This window comes from Mesoplodon bidens (genome assembly GCF_964165515.1).
Source record: "Mesoplodon bidens genome assembly, chromosome: X".
Lineage (NCBI taxonomy): Eukaryota > Metazoa > Chordata > Mammalia > Artiodactyla > Ziphiidae > Mesoplodon > Mesoplodon bidens.
Window position 1 is genome coordinate 122,183,080 of NC_138163.1, and position 25,494 is coordinate 122,208,573.

A 25,494-nucleotide genomic window follows, 5' to 3' on the forward strand; every position below is an offset into this window, starting at 1 on the left:
ATTTGGTGATAAATGTAACAGTATCCTAGAAATTGCTCAGGATTCTCACAGGAGAAATTTCCATTCCAGGGAAAACAGTCATGCAACACAAACCCATGGAAGCGTTATCTTAAAAATCAAAATGTCTTCATAGGGCTTCCTTGGTGGCGCAGTGGTTGAGAGTCCGCCTGCCAATGCAGGGGACATGGGTTCGTGCCCCGGGCCGCGAAGATCCCACATGCCGCGGAGCGGCTGGGCCTGTGAGCCATCATGGCCGCTGAGCCTGCGCGTCCGGAGCCTGTGCTCTGCAACGGGAGAGGCCACAACAGTGAGAGGCCCGCGTACCACAAAAACAAACAAAGAAAAAAGTCTTCATAAAATTCTGCTTTAGTAACTTAGAGAGGTCCTTTAAGTAAAGTAGACCAACCTTCAAATCACATGCCAACCCTTTATTTTCTGCCTCTTCTTTTGCCAGCAGAACTTGCCTTATCTTTCAGTAAGTGAAATTCACACCTCTTTATAACAGATCATCTTTACCCACTGGCACAATTTCAAAGTACTCAGCGCTAAGTACTGCAATTAGTGTTAAGTGTTTTATGTATCATTTGACACTCTTCCAAACATTTTATTGGACATCCCACCCAACAACACAGTGTGTGGGATACTGGTATCACTGGTGCCTTCACGCAAAGGGCGAAATTAAGGTACATGGGAAACTACCCAGAGGGTCAAGTCAGTTCAGGAACCCAGAACATGCTCCTGGCTCTTACCAGCTCCTTTTGACTTTGCCGCTTAGCCCATGAATGCCTTTGATCACAAGTGCGGCCACTAGCTCAGGGGCTCATTCCAGAACACAGGTGACATCATCAGTTTAACGAACTGCAGGCCCACCACAACTTTGGGCTCCAGAGTTGCCTTTTTCCTGGGGTCTGGAAAAATGCCCAGTCGTAAGGGTTTAAAAGAGCATTTGTGCAATGGTTTACATACTTGGCTGGCAGAATTCAACTGAGGAGGTTTCCTGACTTTTCAAAAGAACTGAGCCTGTAATTAAACTACCATGAAATGGTGGTTGGAGCCGCAGCACACACCAGCAGGCTTAGGTTACAACTGCAGTGAAATGGTGGATTAAAACGCGCAGAGCATGCGTGACTCCAAAAACTAAACTCAATAATAGCTTTCTTGAACACGTTTTTAAACAGAGGCCCAACCACAATCCAGTAACTTTCGAGCTAATCCTTACGTGCCAAGGGTTAGTATAACCACGGTGGTCTCAATTCAAATTATAAAGCCCGTAATTCCAAATCTTACCCGGGGTCCCAAGTCCAACACCAAAAGCTCTAACTTTTCAAAGCTATGAGAGACCACAGCACTTCAGTCTACCTCCCAAGAAGGTAGGGAAGGCCTTTGAATGCAGATTCAAATACGGCCAACTTCATTATACAATTAAGAGGATACAAAGAATCCAGGACTTTCCGGGTCGTCCAGTGGTTAAGACTCAGTGCTTCCACTGCAGGGGGCACAGGTTCGATTCCCTGGCGGGGGAACTAAGATCCCACATGCCGGGCAGGGAGGCCAAAAAAAAAAAAAAAAAAAGAGGATACAAAGATTCCAAATTGGTAACTCCTCCACTGCAAGACAAAACTGGCTTTCCCCCACAAAAACAAAACAGACAAAAAAACCACAAGACAAATCATCCACCAGTTGCTTATTAAATTGGAAAACACTTTTTGAGAAACATCACCTGCAGAGCTTCAGATTACTTGAAAAAATACCTCACTTGTTAGCTGGGGTGATTGTTCCTAAATGCCTGGATTATGGAATCAATTTCTTAAACAGCTGTTATCCCTTCCAAAGCATTTAAAACAATAGAGAACTACCAAGTAGGAACTAGATGAGGTTTTTTGATATAAAGCACAAACTAATTTTACCATATATCACCTCTACAGGTTTAAAGACATAGGTATAACTGCGGAACTATACTCTAAAAAAACATTAAGGTTTACACAACTTTTTAATGGCAAGCTCACAAAATGAATTCCCAACAATGTGCAATTATTCAGCCTGGGGTCAAATAGAGGATGATCAGTGCAATTAAGAATCTTGCAGAGTTGGGGAAAAGGGAGTTTTTTTTTTAAATGCCAACAAAGCAAAGGAGCATGCCAAATGTAGGCAGACTCTAACAAGGGACCTCCCCCCCAAGCAGTCCAGAAAACATTTTCAAAGACAATTAAGGTATGAGAGAATACCTACGTCACACAAAAAAATACCTTCCCCAGAGCTGTTAGAAAATTCTGAGTCCAGGTTCTACTTGGAAGCACAAGAAGTGTGAGACTCAAGCGTGTGTTGGGTGAGGATGGAGAATCGGGTAGAAATGGACCTTCATGGACCTTGGAAGTGCTGATAAGGAGTTTCAACTCCATCTGTAGAGTAATGAGGACTCACAGGAGGGCTTTTAAATGGGAAAAGGGACAGGGATCTGGTGCGTTTCTGTTGACTGAGCCCTTCCCAAACAAGGGAGGGAGACAAGTAGGGAGACTGTGGCCAAGGACTGTAGCCAGGAAAAAGGTGAGCAAGGAATCTGAGAGGGTAGCAGGTAGAATCCATAGGACTTACTGACGTGGATGGGTGCCTCGAAGGTTTCTGATACACGGGGGTTTTTTGTTTTTAATGAGGATCCTATTATAGTGGTTCTCATATAATCAGCATCAGCATTGCTGTTTGGAAAGCTGGTTAAAAATGTAAATTCCAGGTACTACCCTCCCCTCAAAGACTGTGATTCACGTCAGTCTAGAGTGCGGCCCACACATGCATTTTCCCATTCATCAGCTGCCCAAAGTTTCATCATTAAAGCGGGTGTGGATGTTCTCTATCACAGTGGTGGATAAAGTGTGATGGGACAATGATAATGCTGAGGGGGTAGGGAGAAAGCTTTTTCTACTCTTGAACAAAAGAACAAAAAAGCTACATGCAATCAAAACTGGTTTAGGTTTTATGCTTATAGTTATAGCTATTTAAAATACACGAAGATGGGCTTCCCCGGTGGCTCAGCGGTTGGGAATCCGCCTGCCAATGCAGGGGACACGGGTTCAAACCCTGGTCCAGGAAGATCCCACATGCCGCGGAGCAGCTGGGCCCGTGCGCCACAACTACTGAGCCTGTGCTCTAGAGCCCGCGAGCCACAACTACTGAGCCCACGAGCCACAACTACTGAAGCCGGCACGCCTGGAGCCCATGCTCCACAGCAAAATAGGCCACCGCAATGAGAGGCCTGCGCACCTCAATGAAGAGTGACCCCTGCTCGCCACAGCTGGAAAGGGCCCGCGCGCAGCAACGAAGACCTAACACAGCCAAAATAAATAAATAAAATAAATTTAAAATACATGAAGACAGTGGGAGGGAGACAGAAGAGGGAGGGGATATGGGGATATATGTATACGTATAGCTGATTCATTTTGTTATACAGCAGAAACTAACAACATTGTAAAGCAATTACACTCCAATAAAGATGTTAAATTAATTAATTAAGTAAGTACATGAAGATGATCTGATTTTGCCAGAAAGGAGCTCAATAAGTACATGGAAGAGCGGGAGCTTGGGGGACAGGGTCCAAGATGGTTCAGGAAATGGGGGGTGGGGGGGTCACCTGAAGCCACAGGCTTTGCTCGGTAGGAAGTGCTAACTGACCCCAGTGCAAACCTCAGGGGAAGGTAAGGCCCATCCTCCTTCCCTGCACCAGGGAAATTTTGCTGATGATTTGTCATCCAGATCACTGCAACAACCTGGTTAGAACTTACACCGGGGATTCTCTACCCCAGCACCACAGGTATGTTGGCTTGTCAATGCTGTGCACTGTAGGATGTTTAAAATCACCCCTGGCCTACTAGATGCTGGTAGCACCTCCCAAGGTGAAGAAACAAAAAAAGTCTCCATATAGTGATAAATTGGGGGGGGGGGGCGGGACACGCAGCCATTGCCTTAACTTAGAGGCTTCGGGGTTGTGGAATTAACAAAGGACTTGGAATCAAATAGACAGGGTTTTGAATCACAGGTAGCCCACTTAAAAGGAGAAAAACTTCAATGGGCCTATTTACTCATCTTTAAAACGGGGATAAAACCCACCATAGGGCTGTTGTGAAGATTACATAAAATAATGTTATGCACTTAGGGCAATGCCTAGCCCAGGAGGCAATTAGTAAACATTGGCCTTTTTGTTTTCATAAAGATGTTTTGAAGAAGCGGGGACATTTGCTTACAGTTTTGGCCTGAGTGGAAACCTCCTCCCAAAAGGAACAATATAGAGAAATGACAGTCCCAGTTCTCTCTCCAGCTCCTGGGGGGCCTGAACCTGGGGACTGTGGACTCCCAAGGGCCAGGGGACACAATTCAGGGGCTCTGTGAACATGGATGGCAAAAAGTATACATCCTTATTTTCACTAATTGAAACTTAGCATTTTTTTCAATTATGCTTGTAAAACCACACATTATCAACTACCTGGCCACTGTCACAACAGAAGCACAGCTTTTCCTGATCAAATGACTGCTGAAATACTGACTTCCTCGACTCGACTCCGAAATTACGGAAATTTGGAAATTATGAGGCCTACAGCTAGACTGTATTTTGTGTTATGAAAGAAGCACATATTATTATTTACTATGTCACATATTAGGGGTTTTATTTTGAGAATGTTATTTTAAATAAGTGGGTTATTTTATGCATTTAAAATTCTTATTCTGAGAAGCACTCCACAGGCTTCCCCAATGAAGGCCAAAGGCACACAACTTAAGAACCCCTACCCTCAACATTTTTTGGCTAAGCCCATAATTCCCAAGCAGGCTTATGGTTTTTTGTTGTTTTGTTTTGGGTTTTTTTTTTTTTTTTTTTGGCCGTGCTGCGCACTTGTGGGACCTCAGTTCCCCAACCAGGGACTGAACCTGGGCCATGGCAGTGAAAGCCCAGAATCCTAACCACTAGGCCACCAGGGAACTCCCGTGTCCTTAACTTACTAAATAAATTTCTGTTATAAAACTGATTTGCGGGCCTCCCTGGTGGCGCAGTGGTTGAGAGTCCGCCTGCCGATGCAGGGGATACGGGTTCGTGCCCCGGTCCGGGAGGATCCCATATGCCGCGGAGCGGCTGGGCCCGTGAGCCATGGCCGCTGAGCCTGCGCATCCGGAGCCTGTGCTCCGCAACGGGAGAGGCCACAACAGTGAGAGGCCCGCATACCGCAAAAAAAAAAAAAAAAAAAAAAAACTAATTTGCTAATTTGAATGACACAAGTCACTGTTTCCCTACATAAACTATAAATCAGTGATCCAAAGGACAGACACAACAGCATCAGTCACATTTCCTCACTCAGGACCCATCCTCTTAATTCTAAAGGTAAATGTGTGCCTTGTTTTCCCCCAGTGGACTTGAACTAGCTTTCCACCTTTACCATAACATCAGTCAGGTCCATTTAACCAGTACTTCTCAAACATCTATGATGTATCAGAACTGTGTCCAGGATAAAAACCCTGGAGGTCACCCTTCAAAGACACTCCCAGCCCGGGGAAGAAATGGACATGGAAAGGAAGACTGCAACCCTACCCTTCCAGGGCGGGCAGAGGTCGTGCGTACCTCACTCCGTCTACGCAGAACACTCGCTGGCTGCCTAGCATAAACAAACCACGTGTCCTCCACCTGCCCAGAGATGCTTAAGCTATACTAATGTGGGACATGTTTATTCTTGTTAGCCTCAGGCTGAGAAGTCACAAAGTGTTTTCTGGGTTCAAGAGTCTTCACAGTCCAATACTTCACTTATGAGAGGATCAAAGGTGAGATTTTTTTTCAGCAGTAATTAAAATTTCCTGAATTACCTCATCAGCCAGAACTAAACAGGCACCGCCAGGCCCAACCTATAATTGCCCTCAGTGGCCCAGTGGCTGCTGGGTACTAGCTGGCTTGCACTGGTAACCAAGTTATACAGAACCGTAACATAACATAACTAAGTGGTTCAAGTTTAATTCCATTAAAATCACATTGTGGAACTGGAGCATGAGGAAGGATTACTGACAAATGAGAAAAAGAACATGATTCCAGGCTCCACAGGCATTTGACTCACCCTTGAGTCACATCCAATACTCACATGCCAAGAGTAATGCCTTTTGACTCATTACTATCAATTAAAATAAATGTTTTTGAAGACCTCACAGGTGGTAGACTTCTCACCAAGTGCCCCTTAATGAAAACCAAAAACAGATCCTAGTTTAGCCAGATCCCCTTATTCTACAAGGGTGGATACCTACAGACAGCAAGGGCGACATGCCTCCCCCCAAACTCAAGTGATGGGGGGATATAATAAGAATCAGGGTCCTCTTACTCCCAAAACAGTTCTGTAGGGACTCAAGATCTAATACAGATGCATACATACATGTCCCCTTAGGATCTCTTTCTAGAATGTTCACCTTGTCATCAAAACTTTCTCATCTTTGAAAACAAAAAACAAAAAACTTTCTCATCTTGAAGATCAACAATCTGGGAATTAAGAGTAACTGGCCAGGGCTTCCCTGGTGGCGCAGTGGTTGAGAGTCCGCCTGCCAATGCAGGCGACACGGGTTCGTGCCCCGGGCCGGGAAGATCCCACATGCCACGGAGCGGCTGGGCCTGTTAGCCATGGCCGCTGAGCCTGCATGTCCGGAGCCTGTGCTCCGCAACGGGAGAGGCCACAACAGTGAGAGGCCCGCGTACCGCAAAAAAAAAAAAAAAAAAAAGAGTAACTGGCGGGCTTCCGTGGTGGCGCAGTAGTTGAGAGTCCGCCTGCCGATGCAGGGGACACGGGTTCGTGCCCCGGTCCGGGAGGATCCCACATGCCACGGAGCCGCTGGGCCCGCGCGTCCGGAGCCTGTGCTCCGCAACGGGAGAGGCCACAACAGTGAGAGGCCCGCGTACCGCAAAAAAAAAAAAAAAAAAAAAAAAAAAGGGCTTCCCTGGTGGTGCAGTGGTTAAGAATCCGCCTGCCAATGCAGGGGACAAGGGTTCGAGCCCTGGTCCGGGAAGATCCCACATGCTGCAGAGCAACAGAGCCGGTGCTCCGCAACACGAGAAGCCACCGCAATGAGAAGCCCGCGCACCGCAACTAGAGAAAGCCTGCTCGCAGCGATGAACACCCAACACAGCCAAAAATAAAATAAATAAATTTATTTAAAAAAAAAAAAGAATCCGCCTGCCAATGCAGGGGACATGCGTTCGATCCCTGGTCCGGGAGGATCCCATATGCCACCGTGCGCCACAACTACTGAAGCCCAAGCGCCTAGAGCCCGTGCTCCGCAACAAGAGAAGCCACCGCAATGAGAAGCACGCGCACCTCAACGAAGAGTAGCCCCCGCTCACCGCAACTAGAGAAAGCCTGCGCGCAGCAACGAAGACCCAACACAGACAACAACAAAAAAAGAGTAACTGACTGGGAATTCTCAATTATTTTTTACTTTCTCTTCACACGACTAAATTATTTAGATGCCACTTCCACACCTCGGCAACTTCGAACCCGCCAGCTTCTCCTGCTCCCTTCCAAACTGCACGTCCATGGTTCTCTCTCCCTCTCTAGCCGGTGCCTGCCCAAAATGTTCTAGTTCTCTCACTTTTTCTTCATACAATTAAGGGAAGGTTTTCCCCGCTTCTACAACAGAACACAGAAGTCCATTGGGAGCAATCATTTCAACAGACAACACTTGAATTTAGCTGAAAGCTATTTAAGGCTTCAGGCAAGGACACTCAGGCTGAGGGAAGGGCAGGAATCTTCCGGCCTCATCTTTACGCTCCTTAGAGCCTGGAAAACCCACACTCAATAAGCACAGGTGAGCGCTCACACAAGACTGCCACCAGAAACTCAACTCAGCAGCTGAGTGGCTTTGAACCACTATTTCTTCCTCAAGCCTCACCCTCCCAGTGAAACTGGCAGGCTAATTACTCAAGAAAACCTTTTACAGCTCCAATCACCATTTCATCTCCTGATTCTCCCCAGCCACCTCCCTTCCCTCCAGCCTCACCTAAGAAAGGAGGGAACTAAGAAATGCTTTTTCTCCTAGTCACTTCCCCACCACCCAAATACGCTGATATTACTTCACAACCTTGTACCGTTTTCCAGCAACTCCATTAACATTAAAAGCCCTGGGGGATGGGGGTGCCCAACGACGTGCGCCCTATCCTTCCCCCTTTTTACCACAGGGAAGAAGCAGCTCAGACAGGTTGAGAAATAAAGCCAAAGTCACAAGCAGAGCCAATCAACACAGGACACAAAACTACTAGGTCTTGTCCAAATCCCTAAGGTCTTTTTTTTTTCCCCTCATCTTATGCCTTCGGAAATCCTTTAAACTGGGGGAGAAAATGCAAAGTGAGTACTCAGAAGTTTAAAAAAAAGGGGCAGGGGAGAAAGAAAGTGTGAAAGTAATGTTTTCAATGGTAACAGAAAAGGTGGCTCCAGCCAATTGGAGGAAGACAGTGAAAAAGCAAGACTTGTGTGAGACGCTCCAAGTGGGACAAACCGGAAGCGCAGATTCAAGTCTGCGGCACTCACAGGTTTAAAAGCCACCAGAGGGACTTCCCTGGCGGTCCAGGGGTTAAGACTCCGCACTCCCAATGCAGGGGGCACGGGTTTGATCCCTGGTCGGGAAACTAAGATCCCGCATGCCGCTGGGCCCGGCAAAAAAAAAAAAAAAAAAATCCACCAGAAGAAAGACCAGCAGTCCTCCCCCCTCCCCCCTCCCCCCCTCTTAGACGCACCCAGGAAAAAAGAATACAAAATACCCTTCCTCTCCACAATTTCTGCAGTCGGTCCGGACTTTCCCAGCCCTCTGTTCTGGCCGGCTCGCAGTCTTCCGAGCCTCCCCGATTCGGAGACTTATAGTTCCCGCGCTGGGACTTCACCCCCCACCCCCCCAATAATAATATAATCATCGTTTCCTTTTCCCGTGCCCCGTCCCTTTCCGGGGGATCTGTCTCCTACGCAGTCGGCTGAGAATTCTGCGAGTGCGGCGCGGTCCTGCCCCAGCCCCGGCTCGCACGAGGGGAGCCCCCACCCCCGGGGGAATTTACCCGCCTCGGGGAATGGGGAAAGGTCCCGCGGGCGGGCCCCTCGCAGGCCCCCCGCCCCAGGGGGGGCCGCGGCCACCCGGACTCTTCCTCCCGCGCCCAAGGCGCGAGGGGACCCCCGGCGGGGGCGGCCGAGCCCGCGAAGGGCGCGGGTGGGCGACCCGGGCCCCGGAGGGCGGCCCGGTCGGGGTCGAGAAAGGAGCCGGCGCGGCCACCCCGGGCCCCTCGCTGCCGCCGGGACGGAGCGCGGCGGGAGCAGGAGCGCGGCCTCCACGCGGGCGCCGGTGCAAGCGACAGGCCGGGAGACGACAGCGCCGGGGCTGGGGCCGCGCCGCCGTCCGCATTGTTCGGCCCGCGGCGCGCGCCCCGCCCGGCCCCGCCGGCCCCAGCCCGCCCGGCGGCGGGAGCGACGGGGCAGGTGGCGGGCGCGCGCCCTCACCTTTGGCGCCGAGCATGAAGTCAAGGGTGCTGTGCCGTGCTGCTGCCATAGTGAGGCGAGGCCCTGGGCCATGCCTGGGGGAGGCGGCCGGGGAGACTGGGGGGCCGCGCGGCGTGTCAGGCTGCGGCCGGCGGGGAGTGCGCCGCGCCGGGGAGGCTGAGGGTAGGAGGTAGGAGGGACCGCGGGGAGCCACCCGGGGCGCGGGGGCGGGGTCGGGCCCGCCTCCGGGAGGGAGGAAGCGAGGACGCCCGCAGCCCCGAACTCCGAGCGCAGGGTGTGAGGCCGCGCTAAGGCAACGGTGGAAACGTGGGCGCCGTGCTCCCCGGCGTGCGTCACCAATGGCCGCGCCCCGCGCCGAGGATCTGGCGGGCGCTCCCGCCATCCGTTAGGTCACCTTAGGTTTAAACCACGCAGCACGACTTCCGGGGGGCCCACCCTCTGCACTTCCCCCAGACCGGCCCCCCGAGCCCAGGCCCCTCTGATTTCCTGGCCAAGCCAAGAAAATAAAATGCTGGGATCCACCCTGGAGTCTAAAAGTACTGCCGCCTTTTCCTTAACTCTTCAAATGCTACAATTTAATCTATTAGCATTGTCATTTACATTATCTGTAGCCAGGGCCGGCTCTGCGTTTCGGCACAGAACAGAAAGCTCCTGGGTATTCAAGTTAGTTGCCTACGTTTTTGCGAAAAATGGGAATGGGGAAGAAGCAAGTGAGAGGAAAACGTTGTTAATGTTGACTTGAGAAATTACAGCTTCTAGAGTTGCTCGTCCACCACTGATGTCTACATTCGTGGCAGTGAACCTTTTCGCTGTGAGCTTGTCTTTGACTTCGGGGTTGTAGCTAGTGATCAACAAGATGCGACAAAGGAGAGAACATCAGTGTCTGGCCACTAAAGCCCTCTTTATGACACTGACAGTATCACTGGGCAAATGCCTCCATCACATCCCATCAGTCCTCTGTGCCTCTCTAGGCGTTCCCAGGCTCCTCAGGAATTGCTGTAATGGCTGGACAAAGTCTAGATCAGTGAACTCTTGTACCTCCACAAGCGCAGGAGGAACCTAGATATTAAGCTTAATCTCTCCTGCAAACAGTTCCTAGTGGCTGTTTTGCTGAGTCCTTCACCTTTCCACAGGAACTGGGCAGTGTCTTCACAAGTGTCCTTTAACAGACCATCCTGTTAAGAACCCGGGCCCCTTTTCAGCCCCCACATTAATTTTCTCCAGCCCAGGCCACCTGTTTGTTGCCCTGCATGTTTTCCTTTCTTCTGTGGATCCCAGGGTCCTCAATTTCCATAGCTCTTCTGCTATCTCAGCCTTCAGTCTCTATTCTTCAGACTGCAGCTCTTGCTTGCTTCCTGGGATGCTCTCCAGTTCTGGACATTCCTCCGGAGTCAGGTCCCCGGGAACCCAGTTGTCCTTGTCTGCCACATTGCAGGGGCAGCAAGGCTCCACAGGCCTCCTCAGGCTCAGAACAGCCCTGTAGTTGCTTTAACATTCTGCTCTCGCTGTCTTGAAATTGTGAATGATTTTTGAACAAGGGGCTCCGTGTTTTCATTTTGTACTGGGCCTGCAAATTATGTAGCCGGTCCTGCTCAGCAGCTTGTGTCCTCCAGGGCAGGTGGCAGTGGCCAGCCATAGTGCCCCACCTTGCTTCTGCAGGTGCAAAATAGATAGAGATAAAAGTCCCTGAGATACTCTGCTATTAACTAATCAGAAAGCCACAACAAAACCCTAACGCTTCATAATGTTAGCATAGCATCAGAGATAAATGGGCCTTGAAATGGAGTCGGCATTGTTGGGTAATTTTAAGCATGTTCACAGTGCCTGTATTACCTACCAATGACACAATCCTGGCGAGACTGTTACAGGTAGGACATGGACAGGTATCAAGGGCTTGAGGCCTTTTTAAATACCTCCAACTGGGCTGTGAGTATCTATTTGGATTCTGGAATGTGTTCTCTTTGCCTGGGTTTTATCATCTAGGCCCCTGGCTTCAAGGCCTGTTGGAGGATGAATAATCACTTTGTTTGTGGAAACTGCTTGTGTTAGAGTTGAACAGTATCCTGTGCAACTGTTATCACATTAGAGAATTCAGCAACTTATTCTGCAATAAAAAAGCAGGAGAGACTTACCCAATGCCAGCCTGCATTTCCTCATCAACAAAATCTTGGCAATGGTGAAAATGTAGATATCATGGATTAATGTCTTCTTGCCTGCCCTCGTCTGCTCTTGGCCCAGAGGAGGCCTGAGACAGAGAAAAGCACTACCTGGCATCCAGCAGGAGCTGGCCAGGTGCCCTCCTGTTGAACATAAACAATTCCCCAGAACCCTGACGTCAGACAAGGCCACTCTGTGACCAGGATGGGACGGAACAAAAACAAGACCACTCCGTAATCATGTCAAAACACGGACCACGGCTTCCCTGGTGGCGCAGTGGTTGAGAGTCCGCCTGCCGATGCAGGGGACGCGGGTTCGTGCCCCGGTCCGGGAGGATCCCACATGCCGCGGAGCGGCTGGGCCCGTGAGCCACAACTATTGAGCCTGCGCATCCGGAGCCTGTGCTCCGCAACGGGAGAGGCCACAACAGTGAGAGGCCCGCGTACCGCAAAAAAAAAACAAAAAGCAAAAAACAAAAAAACAAAAAAACACGGACAAAACAGGAACTTGTCCAAACCACCAAAGTCACCCCATCGTCCCTGGGTCCTGGCTCCTAGGAGTGACTGCTGCTTCTTCACCAATCCCAGCCTCTGTCTGGTCTTCCCCGCTTCTCGGGTGAGAACACTAAGACGCCTGATCAGGACTCACCCCTGCTTCCTGACAGCATTCAATCCAGAGCGACACCCAGCTTCCTTAAACGCTCCCCAAAGCACCAGACACAGGCCCCACTGCTACGTGTGGTCCTTCCTGACCCCCTCTCGCTGTGATGCCCCGCGGGTCCCCATGGCACACGGCTGTTCCATTGCAGGTGCTCCTCATGGTGCGGGGGGAGTGGCTGGAGGGCGGTGAAAATAAGCTGAAGTCAATACTTAGAGCGGAAAAGTGACCTCTTAGCAAAATCCTACTCGATGTTAGATATTACTCTTATCTAAAACTCACATTCACATGGACCCATCTGCTTATTGGCAGTCAGGCCAACTTGGCACATCTGCAACAGTTTTTAAAAACTCAGAGAAAGCGCCACACTACCCTGCACAGTTAGCAACAATAACTACCTCCTGGGAAGAAGAGAATGGAAAAGAAAAGATTTCTGTTAAAAAGGAGAAGACAGTGGCCGTGGCAGGGAAGTTGGGGTGCTATCTGGAAACTTCCCCAGCTGGAAGAACGCACAGGCCATTCTATTGGGCTGCAGTCCAAACCTCTCTTATGAAGAGAGGTGGGGGGGGAGGCAGGGGTGAGCACTACCCAGTAGCCGTTTGTTCTACTGTTTTGTTTTTTGCTTTTTCACCAGTTCACTTGGGACCCTAGGAGACATTCTGCCTCCCTGCCCCCTGTGTGCAGCTGTGGTGAAATCACTTCCTCTCTTAAAAAAAAAAAAAAAAAGAACTGGCCTTAGCTGTTTGTTAGGGTTACAATGTCTGACAGATATCTGGATCACTCCTCCACCATTTCTCAGATGAATGTGGGCCTGGCCTAGCTAGTTAAACACGACTTAAATTTCTGATTAAAAAGAGCGTATAACCGAGAGGGGCCTGGAATCTTTGATACAATGATTCTCAACTTTGGCTGCACACTGGAATCACCTAGGGAGCTTTAAAAGCTATTGCTGCTGCCTGGGCCCGGACTCGGGTGCAGCTCAGGCATTGGATTCTTAAAATAAATATATAAAAACCCAGGAGATTCCAGTGCAAAGTGAAGAGTGCCGCTGCCAAACCCCAAAGCAGTGTGAACCCCAATAGATAAAGCCATGAGGCTGGCTCTGATACAAGTAAATAAATACATTTTAAAAGCGAGAAAATAACAAGTGTTGGCGAGGATGTGGAGGAATTTCTGGTGGGAATGTCAAATAGTGCAGCCACTGTGGAAAACAGTTTGGTAGTTCCTCAAAACGTTAAACAGTTACCATGCAACCCAGCAATTCCCCTCTTGGGTGTATACCCAAGAGAATGGAAAACAGGTGTTCAAACAAAAACTTGTACACAAATGTTTATGGCAGCACTATTTACAATGGCCAAAAGGTGGAAACAACCAAATTTCCATCAACAGATGAATGGATAAACAATATTTTCAGCCACAAAAAGGAATGAAGTACTGATACATGGCGTAACATAGATGAACCTCGAAAACATTATGCTAAGTGGAAGAAGCTAGTCACAAGAGGACAAATACTGTATGATTCCACTAGAAATGTCCAGAATAGGTAAATCCATAGAGACAGAAATCGGGTTAGTGCTTGCCAGGGGCTGGGAGGAGGGAAGTGAAGTGACTGCTTAATGGGTATAGGGTTTCCTATTGCGGGGGATGAAAATGTCTTGGAATTACATAGTTACCCCAAATTGTAAATGTACTAAATGCCGGTGAATTTTTCACTATAAAATGGCTACTTCCATGTTATGTACATTTTACCTCAATTAAAAAAAAAAAAGACATGTAGCCAAACCAAGTTTGTAAGGTAAAGCTGTATAGAAATTTTTATTAAGTGAACTTCATCACCTATAGCAAATTCCGAGTAAATGCCTGATGGGGTGGACTTGAAGTGAGATGTTTGCAAAAAGGAGCAGAATTGAAGGAGGCTGTGAAACCAGCCTCATGGTTGAGGTTTTCCCAGAAAGAAGCATTCTTCAGCCTCTCAGCCTCGAATGCTAACTTATTTAATCCTTACAATAGCCCTCAGAGGTAGGTGCAATTATCCCCATTTTACAAATGGATTAACTGAGGCACAAAGAGGTTAGGTAGCTAGAAAGTGCTGGGGCCAGGACTCAAACCCAGGCAGGTGGCTCCAGAGTCTGGCTAGTTGCCCCTTCATGGTGCTGCCTCTGATTGCCCTGCCTGTTGCCTCAAAGTGTCCCCACTTTTCTTATAACTCCCCAACCCCGAGGTGTGTGAGTCTGCCCACCTCCCACCAGCAGGCGCCCCCTCCCCATCACGGAGTGTGTGATTGGAGAGGGTGTCCTGCCCCCCTCCTCTCTGGAGCCATCGCCTATCTCCACCAATTTCTGGGCTGAACCCCTACCCAATCTCTTACTAGCTGTGTGACAGTGAATAGGTTCACCGACCTCTCTGTGCCTCTTTCCCCTCTCTGTAAAATGGAGCTAATAACAGTAGAGATATTGTGAGGATTAAATGAATAACTATATGACAAGCGTAGAGGGCAGTATCTGACACATGACAAGTATTCAATAAATGGCTATGCTGATGAGGATGTTTGATATTATTACTAAAGCACACCCTACCCTGGGCACTGAGCTCCTTCAGGACTCTTGACTTTTCATCCTTGGTTGCCAGTGCTTAGCACTGTGCCTGGCACACAGCAGGCGCTCCATATCTGTGTCCTTTGAAATGAACTGAGGAATAGAGCATCATGCTCAACACCCCAAAGGACCCCAGGCAGAGACCCAGTTCTCAGGAGTCCTATGTCGTGAAAGGGAGATGATGGTGACAGCCAACCCACTCTGTTCCCCACTCTGGACTTCCCCACTCTCCTCCCAGTCATTCAACTCGTACAGTTGGCCCTCCGAATCCGTGGGTTCCGCATCTTAGATTCAACCAACCTCAGATTGAAAATATTAAAAAAACAAATTCCAGGGCTTCCCTGGTGGCGCAGTGGTTGAGAGTCTGCCTGCCGATGCAGGGGACACGGGTTCGTGCCCCGGTCCGGGAGGATCCCACGTGCCGCGGAGCGGCTGAGCCCATGAGCCATGGCCGCTGAGCCTGCGCGTCCGGAGCCTGTGCTCCGCAACGGGAGAGGCCACAACAGTGAGAGGCCCGCGTACCGCAAAAAAAAAAAAAAAAAAAAAAAAAAAAAAAAAATTCCAGAAAGTCCCTAAAAACAAAACTTAAATTTGCCTCTGTCTGGCAACTATTTACATAGCATATACATTGTATTTATAACTATTTACATAGTATTTACATTATATTAGTCTGGCAACTATTTACATAGCATATACATTGTATTTATAACTATTTACATAGTATTTACATTATATTGGGTATTATAAGTAAACGAGGGAATTCCCTGGCGGTTAATACTCCGCGCTTTAGATCCCTAGTTGGGGAACTAAGATCCTACAAGCCTTGGGGCACGCCCCCCCTCAAAAGTAACCGAGAGACGGTTTTAAGTATACTACAGGGTATGCCCAGGTTGGTTAAATGGAAATACTAGGCCATTTTATATAAGGGACTTGAGCATCCTCAGATTTTGCTGAGGCGGGGGGCGGTGGGGGTGCTGTCCTGGAACCAATCCTCTACAGATACAGGGGCAAACTGTATTCCTGACCCCCAGGGTGCCAGGCAGTTCACAGCCCATTCAGAACCTCCTTAAGAGTTTGTTGGTAGAACACTCTGGATGATTATTTAAGAAAAGTAAATGACAGAATAGGTTTTCCGCAAGACATTTCAAGCCAGCACCCCGAGTGCCAGTCATAATCCTCATTTGTGTCCCCGCTGACCCTTTTAGAATTAGCATGTAGAACACAAAAGGATGAGAAGTCGATTCCTATTATTACCCTGCAGCCACTTTCCTCACCCTCGCAGAATCGCAGTGCCCTGAGATATGTCTGCACACCGCCTGCCCCACCAAAGGGTTCCTCCTGTTTGAGAAAGCCTGACTTAGAGGGAAGATTGGCAGCCTGAGACTCCATCACTCAGCCCAGAGAAGACACACTGGTCCAGCCTTTCTTAGGAGAATCTCCTCTTGAGACTCTTTACAAAGCCCACATTGCTCCAAGTAAAATTCTGTCCAACCCATTCCACTTCCTTCTTTCCTCTCATTTCCAACAAAGAATGGCGCATTAGGGGGAGGGGAGACTGAAGTGTTGTAAGGCATTACCTAAGCGCCTATGTTCAAATAATGACACAATCAAAATTGTTACCAAAGCAAATAATAGAGCATGTTTTGGTCCCAAAAGTAATGCCCTGGCTTCTCATCCGAAGGCAGCATTTCCTACAGCTATACTCAACGATGTGACTAAATTCTCAACTGTTAGTGCTAGTTAAATATATACTTTTCTGTTGTAAAACAACTATACTTCGATTAAAAAATTATGATATATATATATAAATATTTTTTAAATTTAATTTTATTTTTTTTCTGTAACATTGATTCCTTACTTCCTCAGTCTCTAGAGAGGCAGCCTGCAGAATGGTTAGGATCAGGGGGGCCTGGATCCTAATTCTGATTCTCCCATTTCCTTGCAGGTGACCTTTGGCAAATGATCTAATTTTTCTAACTTTCTTTATCTGTGAAGGAAGTAACACAACAGCACCTCTTTCACACAATTGTTCTGAGAATTAAATAAATTAATAGAAGTATAGCACTTCAACAGTGCCTGGCACATAGAACACACCATGGAACGATTCGTTATTATTATTAGTGAGTTAAGACTTATGTTTAACTGGTAGTTTCCTTTGCCCCAGTCCAAATGGTGAGTACCTGGGGTTTACAGGGCAACTCCCATTTCAATTAACATTTCCCTAGAGTAGAGCTAAAAGATTTCCAAAGCCCACAGAGGGTCCACTTGTCTTAAATGTATTTGATACAACTCAACAGTCGGAGGTAGTCCCAAAAGCTGATTGCAGTGGGGTTGGATATGAGCCGCCATTTTACAGCCCTTTCACCTGCCGGACACTTGGGTCTTTGTCCTCACCTGAAACACCTCCTTTCTCCAGTGGAAAAGCCCGCACATGAGCACTGAAGGCCCAGCTCAGGTGCCACTCTTGACCCAGGCAGAGCTGATTGCTCATTTCCTTGCTCACCTGTGTTCCCACAGCACAGCAGTCAGCTCCCCAGTGAAGAACTTTCCACCTTACATTAGTGGCAGCATGCTAGTGCCCCTCCAACTGGACCTAGTTTCTCTCCAGCCAACACTTCTTCCCTAATGGGACAAAAATCCAGAAAGTTTGAGGGACCAGCTCAAGTTTACATGCTTCTTAGTGAAATGAAGGCTCAGGGACCAGGACTGTAAGCAGATAGGATAGGGAGTCCCCAGAGAAAGAGAACCAGGCATGGCTTTCTTGACATAAGAGAAACCATTTTTGGCCTAAGCCATTTTCTGATCTAAGCCTGGCCACAATGCTTGCCCTTGAACAGGTCTCAGTAATTAATGATTTTAAGGGAAGTGAGGGGATGCAGGAACAAAGGAAAAACAGTCAAGAAACAATAGTTCAGAGATAAAACAGAGTCCTAGTTCCTCCTTAAGGGATATACATAACAATCTGATACATATCTTTGAGTTCTTCGGGAACTAAGACCCCCACCCAGATGGAGGATGGAAATGAGGATGTTAATCTTTTCTGACCCTTAAGACTTCGATCAACTACAGCTTGGACCCTGTCAACCTTTACCCCAATTCTATGCTATAGTCTCCTCTGCCCAAACCCCTTCACAAATATGCATGTACCCTTAGCTTAAAACTTCCCCAGTTTTGGTGTTTGGGGAGACACTGCTTTGGGAAAGGTCCTCAGTGTTCTCCTTACTTGATGCAAGTAGTTAATCCTTCTTTCTCCCAACCAATCTGTTGTAGGAAAGGGACCCCTTCCAGGGCCTGAGAGTGGGCTCTTGTCTAACACTCGGAAATGAATTGTCCAAGGAGACACACGTGCTGACGAAGCAAGAGACTTTATTGGGAAGGGGCACCGGGGCAGAGAGCAACAGGGTAAGGGAACCCAGGAGAACTGCTCTGCTACGTGGCTCGCAGCCTCAGGTTTTATGGTAATGGGGTTAGTTTCCTGATTGTCTCTGGCCAATCCCTCTGACTCGGGGTCCTTCCTGGTGGCGTGTGCATCACTCAGCAAGATGGATTCCAGCAAGAAGGATTCTGGGAGGTTGGCAGGACATATGGACTGGTGTCTCCTCTCTCCTTTTGACCTTTCCCAAATTCTTCTGGTTGGTGGTAGCTTGTTACTTCCGCATTCCTTACCAGGACCTCCTGTTGTAAGAGAACTCATGCAAGTGGTTACTATGGTGCCTGGCTAGGGCGGGTGGTTTCAGTCAGTGGTTCCCCTAACAATTCCCCCCAAGAGACTTCACACTCAAGATACTTCTTGGGAATTGGGGCAGAGGTCTCTTTCTTCTGTAACTACTTCCTGATGAGAGTGGGCGTAGTCCTGCCTAGTGGAATAGAAGTCTTTGTCCACCTGATTTTTTTTTAATGGTTCTTTCTTTATTTTTTTTAACATTTTTTTTATTAGTTTCTGCTTTATAACAAAGTGAATCAGTCATACATATACATCTGTTCCCACATCCTTTCCCTCATGCATCTCCCTCCCTCCCACCCTCCCCATCCCACCCCTCCAGGCGGTCACAAAGCACCGAGCTGATCTCTCTGTGCTCTGCGGCTGCTTCCCACTATCTATCTACCTTACGTTTGGTAGTGTATATATGTCCATGCCTCTCTTTCGCTTTGTCACAGCTTACCCTTCCCCCTCCCCATATCCTCAAGTCCATTCTCAAGTAGGTCTGTGTCTTTATTCCCGTTTTACCCCTAGGTTCTTCATGACTCTCCACCTGATTGATTAATTGATCTGCATTGGGTCTTCGTTGCTGCATGCGGGCTTTCTCTAGTTGTGGTAAGTGGGGGCTACTGTTTGTTGTGGTGCACAGGCTTCTCACTGCCATGGCTTTTCTTGTTGTGGAACACGGGCTCTAGATGTATGGGCTTCAGTAGTTTCAGGACACAGGCTCAGTAGTTATGGCATGCGGGCTCTAGGGTGCACAGACTTCAGTAGTTGTGGCTCGTGGGCTCTAGAGCACAGGCTCAGTAGTTGTGGCGCACGGGCTTAGCTACTCCGCGGCATGTGGGATCTTCCTGGATCAGGGATCGAACCCGTGTCTCCTGCTTTGGCAGGCGGATTCTTTTTTTTTTTTTTTCCGGTATGCGGGCCTCTCACTGTTGTGGCCTCTCCAGTTGTGGAGCACAGGCTCCGGACGCGCAGGCTCAGCAGCCATGGCACACGGGACCAGCCGCTCCGCGGCATATGGGGTCTATCCCGGACTGGGGCACGAACCCACGTCCCCTGCACCGGCAGGCGGACTCCCAACCACCACACCACCAGGGAAGCCCCTGGCAGGCGGATTCTTAAGCACTGCGCCACCAGGGAAGTCCCACTCTCTCCACCTGATTTAAATCGAGGTATTCTGTGCCCCAAATCAGCATTCACCCTCGTAGTAACAACAGTTTAGCCTGAAACTGTTGGACCCTATCAGAGATGAACCTTGTTAGCAGTTGAAATAAACAAGGGCCAAACAGGAGGCCGAACAGGATGGTCATTTCCGGGCCCAGAAAAGGAAGGCAAAATTTGGGGTGAGGGCTGCAGGGTGTGTGACTTTTTTCTGATCGGTTGGTGGTGAGGTAACAGGGCGGTGCTCCAGGACTCTTGTGTTCAGCCTGAAGTTACCATCCTTCACCTGGGTGGGGGCCTTAGTTCCTGCAGAAGAACTCAGAGAGATTGTTATGCATACTCCTTGGGGAGGAACCAGGACCCTGCCCCAAGGCCATACCATCACTGGCCTGCTCCTCCCCTGTTTCTATATCCCCACCATTCCCTGATTAGCAACTGTTTGAATCTGCTCTTTGGAATTCAGGGAAGGTCAAGGAGGCTGAATGAAGCCTATTCCTACAAACAAGAAATAGGGGGCACAGAAAGGATTTGTATTCCAGAGCCCAACAGAGTCCTGCTCAGTTTCAATTCAGGGAACTGGGGTACGACAGCTCTGGCCACTCCCTGCTAAAAGGGGGACTAGTCCTGCCTCAATTTGGAAAATAGACACCGAGTTGGAAATATTCCTGAGTTCCAAGTCCTGGATCTGAGTCTTGTATGATTAAAATCTCAATCCCCGCGTGCTCTAGGGCCTGCATGCCACAACTACTGAGCCCAAGTACTGCAACTACTGAAGCCCACGCACCTAGAGCCCGAGCTCCACAAGAGAAACCACCGCACTAAGAAGCCTGCGCACCGCAACAAAGAGTAGCCCCTGCTCGTCACAACTAGAGAAAGCCCATGCGCAGCAATAAAGATCCAAAACAGCCAAAAATAAATTTAAAAAAAATTAAAATCTCAATCCCTTGGTCCGCCATTTTGGTGTAATAGACCCAATTAGAAGTAGTTGGGGACTTCCCTGTTGGTGCAGTGGTTAAGAATCTGCCTGCCAGAACACTCTATGACATAAATCACAGCAAGATCCTTTTTGACCCACCTCCTAGAGAAATGGAAATAAAGACAAAAATAAACACATGGGACCTAATGAAACTTAAAAGCTTTTGCACAGCAAAGGAAACCATAAACAAGACCAAAAGACAACCCTCAAAATGGGAGGAAATATTTGCAAATGAAGCAACTGACAAAGGATTAATCTCCAAAATGTATAAGCAGCTCATGCAGCTCAATAACAAAAAAACAAACAACCCAATCCAAAAATGGGCAGAAGACCTAAATAGACATTTCTCCACAGAAGATATACAGACTGCCAACAAACACATGAAAGGATGCTCAACATCTTTACTCATTAGAGAAATGCAAGTCAAAACTACAATGAGATATCATCTCACACCAGTCAGAATGGCCATCATCAAAAAATCTAGAAACAATAAATGCTGGAGAGGGTGTGGAAAAAAGGGAACACTCTTGCACTGCTGGTGGGAATGTGAATTGGTACAGCCACTATGGAGAACGGTATGGAGGTTCCTTAAAAAACTACAAATAGAACTACCATATGACCCAGCAATCCCACTACTGGGCATATACCCTGAGAAAACCATAATTCAAAAAGAGACATGTACCAAAATGTTCATAGCAGCCCTATTTACAATAGCTCGGAGATGGAAACAACCTAAGTGTCCATCATCGGATGAATGGGTAAAGAAGATGTGGCATATATATACAATGGAATATTACTCGGCCATAAAAAGAAATGAAATTGAGCTATTTGTAATGAGGTGGATGGACCTAGTGTCTGTCATGCAGAGTGAAGTAAGTCAGAAAGAGAAAGACAAATACTGTATGCTCACACATATATATGGAATTTAAGAAAAAAAAATGTCATGAAGAACATAGGGGTAAGACAGGAACAAAGACACAGACCTACTAGAGAATGGACTTGAGGATATGGGGAGGGGGAAGGGTAAGCTGTGACAAAGTGAAAGAGCGGCATGGACATATATACACTACCAAACGTAAGGTAGATAGCTAGTGGGAAGCAGCCGCATAGCACAGGGAGATCAGCTCGGTGCTTTGTGACCGCCTGGAGGGGTGGGATAGGGAGGGTAGGAGGGAGATGCAAAAGGGAGGGGATATGGGAACATATGTATATGTATAACTGATTAAATTTGTTATAAAGCAAAAAAAATAAAAAATAAAAAATAAATTAAAAAAAAGAGAAATTACAAAAAAAAAAAAAAAAGAATCTGCCTGCCAGTGCAGGGGATGTGGGTTCAAGCCCTGGTTCAGGAAGGTCCCACATGCTGCAGAGCAACTAAGCCCGTGCGCCACACTACTGAGCCTGTGCTCTAGAGCCCGTGAGCCACAACTACTGAGCCCACGTTGCACAACTACTGAAGCCCATGCACCTAGAGCCCGTGCTCCACAACAAGAGAAGCCACCGCAATGAGAAGCCCGCACGCCGCAACAAAGAGTAGCCCCCACTCGCTGCAACTAGAGAAAGCCCGCACGCAGCAACGAAGACCCAACGCAGACATAAATAAATAAATTAATTTACTTACTAAAAAAATAATATAGCTAGCAGTATTAGTAAGCTCACAAGTAAGAACTTAAGTCAAGAATTTCCATTAGGTGCGGCACAGTATATCCCAGGTTTTCTTAGTCTGTTCTGTACCAATCCTTATCTTTAAGGGAAATAATATATTGGCACTGTCCATAAGGCACCCAGCCCAGTTTCCTAGTGTTACTAGGCTGGTTATCTCTAGTATAGTTTAATTGTCCCCAAATAAAGTCGCCTTTAAATTTAAATGACCATAGCCTGGTGTTAACCTCCCTGTTGCAGATCATGGAGCATGTGAGCTTCGTCCAAAGACAGATTACTGAGTTAAGCTTCAGAAACAAACTTAAAGTGTCCTTTTAATAATTCAATTAAAACTTTACAAATTAAGTCTGATTAATTGATAAAAGGCTTCCCCGGACCAGGAAAGCAAAGCCAAGGGCTTGTCACAGATTTAGGTGAATTCCTCCCGTTTTAAGGTCCACAAAAATACCTTCAGATTCCTGCACCTGTTAGGAGGTGGCCTTTCTAATTTATCTGATAAAACTGCTAGGAACCCAAGAATTTCCAATCTCTGGAGGGGTCAGGTAGAGAGAAAAGAGAAATGTTTCAATTCTGCTTACAAATGTGTAATTTACCAAATTGCTATAAGTCATAATTAGTTTGAGGGGAAGGGTTTCTTTGTATCTGGAAAACACAAATTAACAGCTAGTAATGTTTCAGATAGAAACATAAACATTACAGCTATATTCACCAGTCCATTCAGTAACTAATCCTCTTAAACTTTTGATGAAGCATCAGGTTTCCTTAAGATTCTTTAACTTCTTACCCAGTTCCCCAGGATAATTTGAGATTTATCAGAGTACAACAACTGTCTATAAATGACAGAAAGACTTAAAAAGTCACAGTTAAACATCTGATCACAATGTAATTGACAAAAGAAACTTACTGCTGTGACATGCAACATTTAAAAATAACTAGAATTATGACTGGCAACATTTTACTAGGACATACTAGATTTTTAGGAATTCCATGTAATTTCTAGGATAATAACATCCATACAGTATATATATATACACTTTTTTCAAAATAAGAAAGGCTTTATTTGAAGACAAAACAAATAGCACACACACACACACACATTCAAATGCAAGTAAGAGAGTTCACTGGGTTTTATAAAAGAGAAAGCTGCACTCAGGCACCAATTAAAATTGGAACCATTGAAGAGATGCCCCCTGCTTGTGGTGACACAGGTACAACATGTGCTTGTGAAGAAGTTGTTCTGCGGTGGCATAAATGTGGGAATGTGGGACAAAGTGATACAAGGCAGAACAGCAGGTGGGCAAAAGCTTGAAGACCCTTTTCTCCCCTCTAACATGCTCTCGTTCTGCCCTGGGGAATTAAAGCAGTCAGCGGGTCACCTTACAAAGAACCTCAATTTCAAAGAACACTTTCAAAAGGTGAAAATAGATTCAGAGTTATTATTAAAGTCATACAGAGAGGTCAGTGGGGGAAAAATAATTTACGTTCTCAAAAACCAGGCTTGGGCTTCCCTGGTGGCGCAGTGGTTGAGAGTCCGCCTGCCGATGCAGGGGACACGGGTTCGTGCCCCGGTCTGGGAAGATCCCACATGCCGCGGAGCGGCTGGGCCCGTGAGCCATGGCCGCTGAGCCTGCGCGTCCGGAGCCTGTGCTCCACAACGAGAGAGGCCACAACAGTGAGAGGCCCGCGTACAGCAAAAAAACAAAACAAAACAAAACAAACAAAAACAAACAAACAAAAAAAAACACCAGGCTTCACACAACAGCAGGCATGAAATCGAGTTCCATGTGCTTGTGGTATAAAAGATGACACTGATCTTGGTCTTCCCTGGTGGCTCAGTGGTTAAGAATCCACCTGCCAATGCAAGGGACACGGGTTCGAGCCCTGGTACGGGAAGATCCCACATGCCGCGGAGCAACTAAGCCCGTGCGCCACAACTACTGAGCCTGAGCTCTAGAGCCCGCAAACCACAACTACTGAGCCCGTGTGCCACAACTACTGAAGACTGCACACCTAGAGCCCATACTCTGCAACAAGAGAAGCCATGACAGTGAGAAGCCCACACACCGCAACAAATAGTAGCCCCCGCTCACTGCAAATAGAGAAAGCCTGCGCACAGCAACGAAGACCCAACACAACCAAAAATAAAAATTAATTAATTAATTAAAAAAAAGATGACACTGATCTTAATAAAGGCTGGTCTTCTTCATGATACACAGGAACTCTTGCTCATTGACTTCTCCATCTCCATTACTATCAGCCTCATCAATCATTTCCTGCCCCTACTCATCAGTGAGGTTTTCACCCAACTCCTTGGCCACACATTTTAGATTTTTGAACGATATCTTCCCAGTTTCATCATCATTAAGAGCTTCAAAGTTTTCAGGATTTCTTCTTTGGTATCTTTCTCAGACATTTTCTGACTCATCACAGTCAAAAAGTAGCTACAGTTCATTTTTCCTGTCCCTTCCTTATCAATTTCACTTATCATTTTCTTATCTCTTCTTTCTTGGGTTCAAAGCCCAGTGCCCTCACTGCCACCTTAAGTTCCTTAACATCAATTGTCCCAGTTCCGTCAGCATCAAAGAGATCAAAAGCTTCTCGAATTTCCTGTTTCTGCTCTTCAGTAAGCTCCGGTTTAGGACTCATCCTTTTTCACTGAGCAGTTGATGCCATGTTTGTCTTCTTAAGGTTAGAGGTCATCGCAGATGGACTCCACTTCCCGTTCCATACAGTATATTTTTTTTTTTTTTTTTTTTTCTGTACGCGGGCCTCTCACTGCTGTGGCCTCTCCCGCTGCGGAGCACAGGCTCCGGACACACAGGCTCCGCGGCCATGGCTCGCGGGCCCAGCCGCTGCGCGGCATGTGGGATCTTCCGGGATAGGGGCACGAACCCGTGTCCCCTGCATCGGCAGGCGGACTCTCAACCACTGCGCCACCAGGGAAGCCCCATACAGTATATTTTTTAAAAAGTTTATCACTCATGTAATAATGCTCTCCATGTATTGTAATTTAACATACTGATGAAATATTTCTCTGTGAGATGCTTCATGGGTCTTCTAAAGCATCTCGAACTTAGCTGGAGGTCAAAAGAACTG

General features: G+C 47.5%; 1 protein-coding gene and 1 pseudogene across 2 annotated transcripts in view; both read right to left on the reverse strand.

Moving 5' to 3' along the window:
• Positions 1-9,748, reverse strand: part of SMS (spermine synthase) — a 45,937-nt gene extending 36,189 nt beyond the window's left edge. Inside the window, exon 1 of the mRNA XM_081222655.1 lies at positions 9,486-9,748. Within this exon, the coding sequence (XP_081078781.1) occupies positions 9,486-9,534 (49 nt within the window). The 5' untranslated portion in view covers positions 9,535-9,748. The remainder of the gene's footprint in view (positions 1-9,485) is intronic.
• Positions 9,749-24,324: 14,576 nt separating this feature from the next.
• LOC308608579 (centrin-2-like) lies at positions 24,325-25,098 on the reverse strand (annotated as a pseudogene). Its single transcript has one exon. The product of its transcript is annotated as a centrin-2-like (transcript).
• Between the last annotated feature and the right edge of the window lie 396 nt (positions 25,099-25,494).